The sequence below is a fragment of the Nyctereutes procyonoides genome, unplaced genomic scaffold (genome assembly GCF_905146905.1).
Source record: "Nyctereutes procyonoides isolate TBG_1078 unplaced genomic scaffold, NYPRO_anot_genome, whole genome shotgun sequence".
Taxonomy (NCBI): Eukaryota; Metazoa; Chordata; class Mammalia; order Carnivora; family Canidae; genus Nyctereutes; species Nyctereutes procyonoides.
In genome coordinates this window covers 19,192,817-19,203,334 of record NW_026575128.1, presented here as the reverse complement: position 1 = coordinate 19,203,334, position 10,518 = coordinate 19,192,817, and the positions used below count along the sequence as shown (strand labels likewise).

General features: G+C 51.4%; 1 protein-coding gene across 1 annotated transcript; it reads left to right on the top strand.

The window, feature by feature from the left end:
- Positions 1–525: 525 nt before the first annotated feature.
- On the top strand, positions 526–2,402 carry PHLDA1 (pleckstrin homology like domain family A member 1). Its single transcript, XM_055341961.1, is given in 4 exon segments — positions 526–631; positions 634–772; positions 817–1,673; positions 1,843–2,402. Coding segments are annotated over 3 exon segments (1,089 nt in total). The 3' UTR covers positions 1,661–1,673; positions 1,843–2,402.
- The last annotated feature ends 8,116 nt before the right edge of the window (positions 2,403–10,518 follow it).

Sequence of the window (10,518 nt, the reverse complement as noted above, 5' to 3'; positions counted from 1 at the left end):
AGGCCCGAGGGGGCCCGCCCGCCCAGGGGAGGCTGGTAGTGCCCGGGCCGGGGCGCTGCTCCCCGGGAGCCTGCGGGAGATCGCGGATGCCCGGGGCCGGGGCCGGGCGGGGCCGGGCGGGACGGCAGGACGGCCTCGGCGCCCCCCGGGCGGGGCACTCGTCGTCGGGCAGCGGGGCGGAGGCGAGGAGTTCCCGGGACTGGGGTCCGGGCGGCCTGCGCAGGGCTGGGAGCACGGGGGGCGGGGGCGGGGCGGGGCCGCGGGGGGCGGGGCTCCCGGCTAATGAGGCGCGGGGGCGGGGCCAAGGGGGGCCGGGGCCGGCCTCGGGTCCCCGCTAATGAGAAGCGCGGGGCGGGGCCCTCGGGGGCGGGGCCGGAAGCGGCCTCGACGGAGCCCAGCTAATGAGGGGCCGGGGGCGGGGCTGGAGGCGGCCTCGGTGGGGCCCGGCTAATGAGGGGGCGGGGCCGGGGCGGGCCCGGCTAATGAGGGGGCGGGGCCGGGGCGGGCCCGACGGGGCCCGGGCTAATGAGGCGCGCGGCGGCGGCGGCGGAGCGCGTCTCGGAGCTGGGCTTTCCCCCGCGCGGCGGGCGCCGGGAGCCGCCTTTTCCGCTGGGTGTCACTCGGGGGTGGGGGTCTGGCTCATTGAAAAGCGCCGCGAGGGGGCCCGGCCAGTGCCCTTCGGTGAGCGCTCGCGGGCGGACGGCGGAGGTGCGGAGGCTCGCGGCGGCGGGACCTTGCGCCCCAGGACGCGGCTGCCCCTGCGCGCGGAGCCCGGGCCGCTGCTCCGCTGCGCCCGCTGCGCCCGCTGCGCCCGCTGCGCCCGCTGCGCCCGCTGCGCCTGCTGCGCCTCGGTCTCCTGTGCGCGCTCCGGCCGGGCGGCCGCGGGAGCCGCGGGAGCCGCGGGAGCCGCTGGGGCGAGGACGGCGCGCGGCTGCTGCTGCTGCCCCCGGCCCGGGCGGCGGGGAGCGGAGAGGCCGAGCCGGGCGGCGGCCCCGCCTATGCCGGGAGGATGCTGGAGAGCAGCGGCTGCAAGGCGCTGAAGGAGGGGGTGCTGGAGAAGCGCAGCGACGGCCTGCTGCAGCTCTGGAAGAAAAAGTGCTGCATCCTCACCGAGGAGGGGCTGCTGCTGATCCCGCCCAAGCAGCTGCAGCAGCCGCCGCCGCCGCCGCCGCCGCCCCAGCAGCCGGGGCCCGGCCCGGCCGAGCCGTCCCAGCCGGGAGCGCCCGCCGCCGCCAGCCTCGAGCCGCCGGGCAAGCTCAAGGAGCTGCACTTCTCCAACATGAAGACCGTGGACTGCGTGGAGCGCAAGGGCAAGTACATGTACTTCACCGTGGTGATGGCCGAGGGCAAGGAGATCGACTTTCGGTGCCCGCAGGACCAGGGCTGGAACGCCGAGATCACGCTGCAGATGGTGCAGTACAAGAACCGCCAGGCCATCCTGGCCGTCAAGTCCACGCGGCAGAAGCAGCAGCACCTGGTGCAGCAGCAGCCGCCGCCCCCGCAGCCCCCGCAGCCCCCGCAGCCCCCCCAGGCGCAGCCCAAGCCGCCGCCGCAGCAGCCGCAGCAGCTGCACCCGCACCCGCACCCACTCGCGCACCCGCACCCGCACCCACACCCGCACGGCCACCGGCTGCTCCGCAGCACCTCCAACTCCGCCTGAAGGGGCCGCCCAGGTAAGGGTCTCGGCGGCGCGCAGGTGCGCCGGCCCGGGGGGCGGAGGGAGGCCGCTGACACCCCTGATCCCGCTGACCCCGCGGCGGCGCCCACGCGCGGGGGGCGGGCGGGCGCCACCTGCTGCGGCCCGGGCTCGAGCCCCGACTCCCTTCGCTCACCTCTTCCCAGGTGCGAGGACCACACGTGGGGCGAGCACCTTTGCACCGTCACTTGCACCTGAGAGTCGTCTCCCCGCCCCGCGCGCCCCGGGAGCTCGCCCCGGAAGCTGGACGCCTCCCTGCCTCCTCCTCGCCCCCCGCGACCCCCATCGCAGCGCAGGACACCTGCCGCCCCGAGGGCTCGCTATTTATGGACCTTTTCGAGGATCTTCCAGTACGGTGGACCTTCTAGGAGCAATGATGTACTGTAATTTTTATTTTAATGTATTTTGATTTATGATTATTTATTAGTTCTTTTTTTTAAATGCTTGTTTTAAGACATTTCTGAATGTAGGCCATTTTCCAGGAAAAAAAAAAAAGAAAAAAAAAAGAAAAGAAAGAAACTCTATTTTCAAGAACTTATTCCCTAGTAAACTCTAATCTTGGAAAAGAAGAAAAGAAAAAAAAAAAGTAGAAGGGCGGTGGAGGGGAAAACGTTAAACATTCATTATTCCTAGGGCATTTCCAGAAGGTCTGACACTTTCGTTGTTTTGCCAGGTGGTTGAAATTAAACTCTGTGATATTACTGCACTTTTACTTTGAGATTTTTTTTTTTTCCTTAGACATACATTTTCTTTCGAGTAGAAGTTTTCAAAAGCTCAGTGTTCGGAGTTGTATAACTACGAAAATCTAATTCCTTTTCTAAAAGGAGATTTGTAGTAATGATATCTAATTCCAAATACTTAACACATAACCCAACTGATGGCAGGATGAGCATATCCTGAATAAATGGTAGGGCTGATGTAATGGAGGAAAAGCCTTGCTTATGTCATCTGTTTGAAGGGGCTAATGAGACTTCTGTGATTTCTGAATATGAGTGCATTAGGCGGTTTGTTTCAAAAAAAAAAAAAAAACACAGCGGGGTGGCGAGGGGGAGAGAACCGTTCAACTTGTTCGAGAGAACATTTGTGCTCTTACCCACCCTAGAGATTACCCTTCTCTGAGAGCTTTGCACACTCTACTTGAACCACCTTTTCTGACACTTTTACTGTATTCTAGAAATGTACTCTAGAATCTCATAATCTAAAATAGAATTTGTAAATATTTCGAAGGACTAGGAGTCTTAGCTTTTTTGTATTCATACCGAAAATACTGCTGAGCAGAGAAACCAACTCTTCTGCTTCTTACTGCTCTGTGAGACATGAGGGTCATATATCATGTAGCTAGGTTAGCTAAACTCAGACATTGAAAAAGGAAGGACTGGATAAAGCTTGGATTTTCAGTAAGAAAACAACCCAGTCTTGTTTTAGCAGCCACTTGTTCAGGAGTCTGAGGGGCGGGGTGGAGCGGCGGGGGAGGATGTGCTTTTAAAGGTGGAACAAACCCTCTTCTGTATCAAATCAAAAGGATGGTCCAAATCCACAAGGGCAGATGCTGCTTAGGCTTAAAAAAGAACCCTAGTTGATACCAAAACCTCTTGCGGCTGAAAATCACTTCCTATCTGCATGCCTTTATTGATGGTCTCTGTTTTCCATTATCTTTTTCACAAAGTCTTGATCAGTATTTTTCCAGCATCCAAATACTGAATGGTCAGTATTATTAGGCCATTGCTAAGTTGCAGAGTCGAGAAAGGAAAAGAGAAGGCCGTGCTAGAGACCTCTTTATTCTCCTTCCACCTAGAAAGGAGTTGAGATCAAATTCCTTTCTAGTACAATATTTAAATGATGAATTTTGGGGTCACAACTCTAATCTGAAAAGTTGTGGGTGGGGGGAGTTCAAACTCAGGCAAATAGCAAGCACACCTTAAGGGACTCCCACTTCCAGTGGCTAAGTCACAGTTCTGGAAATAGGCTGCAAAGGTCAGAAACGTAAATAGATACACACAGACGCACACACACACGTGCATATACGTGTAGGTATGTGTGTGGGTATGACGGGCAGTTCTGACAACAGATCTGAAGAGTTCTTAACTGTGCTTCGGCTTCTCTCGAACCACGGTTGTGCTTTTTAGATAATGCCTCGTTGTATGGTCTTAATATACGCAGGCCCTATAGCCCCCGATTCAACCGTAGTTTTTGTCTCTCAAGTTTTTGTGCTATAAAAAAAAGAAGTCCAATCCATAACAAATATTTTTAAGACTAACATTGATGGGGGCCCTTAAAAGGCCTTTGTATGTTGTCCGCTTATGCACAGGCGAGGTAGCGTGTGGGAGACAATAGGCACAGGCTTCCTTCGGGGCTGGGATTTTCTCCTGCCCCCTCTCCCCTCAGAGGCTGGCTGTTAAGGGGCCTCCGGATTCCTGGGGCCTTTGTCCGCCCCTCCGCGGCCCTGTCCCTGGTCTGCTGGGACAGTCCCCCCACGCTGACCCTCCCGGCGGCCCTCTCGCCTCAACCCCTCTCAGCATTTACCTGTGAGACCTCGGAAATGAGAAAGGAGGGGGCAGGATGTCTTGTTGTTTGACACTTTGAGCCCAGGAAGGCTGAATCATTTTTTCAGAACAGCACAAGCAGCACGCAGGACACAGAGGCAAGCCGCTCCGTGTCAGCGGCCAGTGTACCATATTCTGTAAGAAAACGATACAAACCACCCAAGGTCATTGTGTTTTTAAAGATTTTATTTATGTATTCATGAGAGAGAGAGAGAGAGAGGCAGAGACCCAGGCAGAGGGGGAAGCAGGCTCCACGCAGGGAGCCCATGCGGGCCTCGATCCCAGGACCTGGGTCACGGCCTGGGCCCAAGCAGGTGCAGGCATGCCTTGGCCCCTCACCTCAGGCCTGTCCGTGGCCAGCTTGTGGCCAGTGCGAGTCCAGCACGTTGCCTGTTTTCTGTACCCGGGGCAAGTGACTTGGTTTGCCTTTGGCTCCAGGGCTGAGGACGGGGCCTGAGACTGAGTGCAGCCCGAGCCTCACAGGTGAAAATGGGCCTGGGGCCCTGGGGGCCCTTGGCCTCCTCTTTTGAACCCGCCGAGCTCGCTGCTGGGGCTTTGCCAGGAAACCGCCCCGAGCAGCAGCGTAAAACATGGGAATCCCAGGGTTCGCGTCCAGTGCATCCGCGACTCTCCCAAGAGACACGCACACGTTTACCTAAACCACCCTAAGCTGGACTACCCGTGGAGTTCTGTTGAATGGGTTTTAAAGATCGGTTTTGTAGACTCTTGACACAATTCGAAGGGTGACTTTTTGATCTGCAGTGTTGAACGGATCTAGAGCTACACTAGGTTGGATGACAAGGTGGCCTGTGACTTTGTCGGCAGGACATCTGCCAAGTGGAAGAAGGACTCCACCGGGGTTTTCCTGGCAGGGCCCCTGTGGTGCAGTGAAGGCGGCAGAAGGACCCTGGAAGCATCTGCATAAAAGCATAAAAGCTGGTGAGACCTACTGCCACCTGCTCTGAAGTGACCTGTCCGGGATCAGTTAGGCCTGGTGTGGGGGAGGGGGCGGTGGGTTCAATAATACGTGGTCCTTCTAGATCACTGTATTTATTTTGTGAGGAAGGATAAAACTACCGTCCGTTACATTCCACCATCCGTCTTCCGCTTAAGGTTTTAGAATTTGCAAGTATCGGCTTCTGAAAACCAAGCATCACCAGGTACCACATGCTTTAGAAAGTATATCACATTTGTGAACTTAATAGTGTGGTTGCAATTTGTATAAATATGCCTCTAATGACTTTGGGGAGATGTGATTTATTTTTCATATTTAAATGCATTCCACTTCAAATAAAGTATCTATTGTGATGACCAGCCTGTGCCCCGTTCGGAGGCCTTGTTAACGCGGCACGTACACTATGCGTTCCAGGGGGAGAAAGGTTCTAAAGGGCTTGGCTGTTCTAAAGGCCACGGACATCCTGGGAAGAAAAGAGCCATTTTAGAGGTTGGGAATTATTTTTTAAGACTTATATTATTTATTATATTTATTTATATTTATTCTGGGAGGGTATGGGGGGTGTGGTGGGTGGAGAGGGAGAGAAAACATCTCAAGCAAATGCCGAGCTGAGCGTGGAACCCCACGACGGGCTCGATCTCAGGATCATGACCTCAGGTCAGGATTATGACCTGAGCTGAAATCAAGACTCTTGGACGCTTAACCGACTGAGCCACCCAGGTGTCCCTACCTGGGAATTTTTAATAAAATAGAGAAATTCCCTAAGGTCTTTTGGTGAAATAATTAGCTTTCAGAATGCTAATGAATCTGAGTTGAATTTTCCATAGCACCCCAGAGGATGAGAAATGGTCTCCAGTGATTACTTTGAAGGTAATTCCCTCCGAGTTCCAGACAGATTCGAGTCCTAGGTCCCTGGAGAGCTTGAAGCCTTGGCTCTAAGAGAATCATTCTTCAAGCAGGTTCTCTCTAAAGCTTCCTGTTTTGTGTTGAAAGTAGAAGAGAGACTTGACTCTCTAAAGGAAAACATACCTTTACTCTTAGACAATCTCCACTGGCATCTAAAAGACATTAAATCTCAAAAAAGACTTTCAAATGTGGAATTGGAAGGCAATTTTTTTTTATCCTTTGCACAGTCTTACAGTGATAGCTTTATTACTCTGCTGTTTCTTCGTTTTTTAAAGAAGAAATGAAAAATGAGAAGACAAATTACTGACATTGCAAGGGGATGTCAGGGTTACCATGTGACAAGGTGGTAAAGCAGGGCTGAATGGACTTCAGAGTCCTCATGTATGGGTTCAAGTCCAGATCATACCACTTACCAGTATGCGGATCTTGCATGTCTTAACCTTTTGGAAACTCAGTTTCCTTTTCCATTAAACGGTTAATAAAAATTCCTGCCTTACAGTTATTGAGAAGATTCAGTAAGCACACAAAGAAGCGCTTAGAAGCTCCCTGTATACAGCAGATAAACTGGCTTGGGAATCATTATAACCATTTGAATGTATAATATATGGTGTTTTAAAGCTTTGAAGTGTATTTTCTGAGATCTCTGCGTAAGACCAGGACGATGGCAATATCCTTGTATTTAACTTTGAAAAGGAAAAACGGCCATTATTTATAGTGCTACTATTTTCATTTGCTTATCACTTTCCAATCTTGGTGCACATGCTTATGTATTTTAAGCAAGTTACAATTAAACAATAAAAATACCCAGATTGCCACTTGAGGACAGAGAGAACATTTGGTCCCCAGTTCTGAGAGTGTTGGTGGCTGTTGCTTCCAGAGAGTCCTGTCCCTGGAATTGTCTCAGGGAGAGCCACCTTGCTCTAGGATGCCCCCCTCCTTGGGGATAGCCCACATCCAGTGATTGGTCCATGGAGAGTGGATAAAGACCAGGCCCTGTTGTGTCAAGTGAAAGGGCCATCCCAGCTCCCACAGCTCCCTATAGAAACCTGTCTCAACAGTAAACCTGCTCTGAAGTTCATCTCCCCGTCTGACCAATCTTGTTTCCCTTGTTCCGTCACAGCTGAGGTCCCCAGGAGCCCTGACTCTGTTCCCCACCTGCCTACCCAAACCTCCCAAATCTGAGAGTCTCGGAACCTATTGCTCAGGGAATCCTGTCTATGACCACAATGGTCAAGCGTATGCTTTAGAGTAGTTTCTCTCTATGTGGAGCCATTCTGTTCCCCAGAAGACATGGGACAGTGTTTGGAGGCACTCTTGGTTTTCACAACTGGTGATAGAGGTCAGGGATCAATATCCTACAATTCTCAGGACAGACAGACCTTCACAACAAAGAATTATTTAGCCCAGAATGTCAATAGTGCCAAATGTCAATAGTGCTTTAGAGCGAGATAATCTTGTTCTTGTTAGCTGAGTTCCCTGGGGCAAGTGATTTTTTTTTTTTAACTTCAGTTTTCATGTGAAAATGCAGACAGTGATAGTACCTGTCTCATGGGGTTGTGAACCCAAAACTAGGTAGTTCACATAAAGGGCTGTCACTGCTCCTGTCACAAAGCACGCATTTGGTACATGGTAGCTGTTGTCCTAATTATTATTATTTAAAGCCATATGACAACCTAATATCCCATTGTTTTGATGTATTATTTTATTGATTTTCTGTGTTTATGCTCTTGTCAATACTGCTTCGATAAATATCTTCGTGTATTCACCGTGTTGAAAAGAAGAGGGATTTGGATTCTAGTTCTGACTCTGCTTAGTCTGGTGACATGAGGCAGCTCGTTTAATGTCTCTGAGCCTTAGTCTCCTCATTTGTAGGTGGGGACGGTGACCCTGCTCGTGAGGGGACATTACGGACACACTATGAAGCGGCAGTGACGTCTACAGGAGTTCGAGTCCCGGAGCTTCCGCTCAACTACTTGACTCACAGCAAAGCACCATGGGAATGAAAACATTGTTACTATCTGGAGACTATTTTAAGAGGGATTATATCCTATCTATATTTCTATTACGCCAGTAGATATTATATGTGTATATAATACACATCTGTGTATCCTAATTCAAATAACCTGGATTTAAGAAGTAAAGTTTATTGCAACTAAAAAAATAGCATCACGTAATTCTGGACTTTTTTTTTTTAATAAAACTTAAGCCAGATTTATATTTATATTAAAGCAGAAAGAATCATGTAAGCATGACATTACAACCGCCCAGAATTAGTGACAGAGGAAAACCTGAGCAGTGAACCCACTGGCCGTATGATTCTATTGAACAAAGCATTTTCACAGGCTTTGCCTCTTTCTCAGACTTTGGTGGAAACTCTCACCACACAGAGAGGCAAGCCAGTTTCCTGGGGTGAGTGTTCTAGAGCCCCAGCCTGGACTGCCTACCAAGGGTCTGGCTATCAGAGGTGGCACAGGTGGGGGCCGGAGGACCTTGGAGATTCAGAGGATGTGGGTGGGCTGCGGCTGGAGGCCGGTCTCCTCGGGCCTCCTTGGTCTGTGGGCTCTTCCGAATCTGATTTTAATTTAAAGAGGTTGCTAGCCCCCGAGGACAAAGACGCCCGCTTCGTTACCTGCTAGGTCACAGAGAGCTGCTCTGACGTAGGGTAGCTGTGGGAGGGCCTTAGTCCCTGCAGGGCCTCCACCTGACATTTGCTGGTTAGTTAGACTCCGGAAAGGAGAACTTGAAAAAACGGTCCATGTGGCTAAGTTGCATACCCCTGAGACCCTGCTGGGCCTCTACGGGGTGAGCAGACCTGCCCCACCGTCCCGAGCGACCAGACGTCCTGAGGGAAGAGCACAGGCAGAACCAGGAACCGACTCCTGAGGAGCCTCAGGTTCCAGTCATGTCACTGTGCTCGCAGCTCTGTCCTGACGCCGAGAGTTCACACGGGTCAGTTATTTTGCAATGATTTTGAACTTTGTTGCAGCAAATTCTACTAAGTGGTGCGGCCTACCCTGTCAGGGCTGACTCATCACCTCGGAAGAGCAGCCCGGCTCTGTGACTAATCACAGGCAGGGAAGCCAAACTTGTAATCGTCCTAGGCACACTCTCTGTAGGCGCACTCTCGTCCTGGTCTTTCGCTGTTGAACAACTGTCCGTTTCTACAAAGCTTGGCTACGGCTTGTAGACACATCCCCGTCTTCAACGAACCATCTAAGCAACTCCCAATGCGTGCGTGTGTGGTCACTTTTCTTGCTAATAACCCTCCGGCGGCTGAGGGCGGGTTGGTCAGGCTTCTGTTGCGGAATGTGACATTGGAAGGGTTGGGAAGAGTATGGGCAGAGCTGACTTCCTCAAGCTTCGAGGGTTAGCCCCCCCCCCCCCCTCAACTCCTGGTACCAAGCAGTGGCCTGTGATGGAGCCAGGTCCCTCCGCAATTTCCTGTTGTCTTTCAACACCACCGCTGGAGGGAATGGCGAGATCTCAGCCGGAGAACAATTCAATAACTTTACCCTTAGTCTGTGACCACGCAGGAGACTCTTAAGGTGGATATGAGCCTAGGAGTTGTGTTTGCAGGCGTGAGAGGGACTCTGATCCTTCCACGATGCACAGGCTCACTATTCAATAATTATAACGGTTTCCAGAAGTTCTAAGTGATGCCTATAAACAGTGCCAAGTAGCTACCGGAAGACCTGGGCTGCATGGCTTTCTCAACAGCTAGTGGCCCTTCTTTGTATTTGCCTTCTCTAAAATGGTAGGCGACAGCACCTCTCTCCTTCTTGCATAAATGGTGAGTTTGAGACCAGAGCTGACAATGGAATTTTTGGAGTTTAGACAAAGCCTCCTTCATCCTTCCCCTTTCCATGGAGGAAGAGAATGAAGCTGGTGGTGGTGGTGTGTGTGTGTGGGGGGGTGTTGGCAATGACCTGCCCGTGGTCACACAACCAGTTAAAGTCGATGACCACATTAGAACCTGAACCCAGCTTTCCTGATCCTTAGTTAATCCTTTCCACTACTTTGTGAGGTATGGAAGATAATTTATGTAAATTCAAGATGGTGCCATTCTTGGGGACAATCACTTGAAGAATTCAGACATCACATCTTTCCCCCCCAAAGTATACATTTTTATTTAGACATGATAAACTGTCTTAAGGAGTTTGTAGATGTTGAAAATAAACCATTTACTTTGATTTGATTCCACAAGTTTAAAGAGTGAGTTGTGACTTAGACCTTTCAAAGAGAATCTGTGTGGGTCAACGGAAACCTTATGCAAGAGGAAAATTCACGAAAGAAAGCAGATCTATATATTTTGCAAAGGACATAGTTTAAAATACGATGGTTGGGATATGTATTTTTTTTTAATTTAATGGAAGTCATTTATTTAGAAATTGGGTTAAAAAGCTGTTGGGAATTTGTCT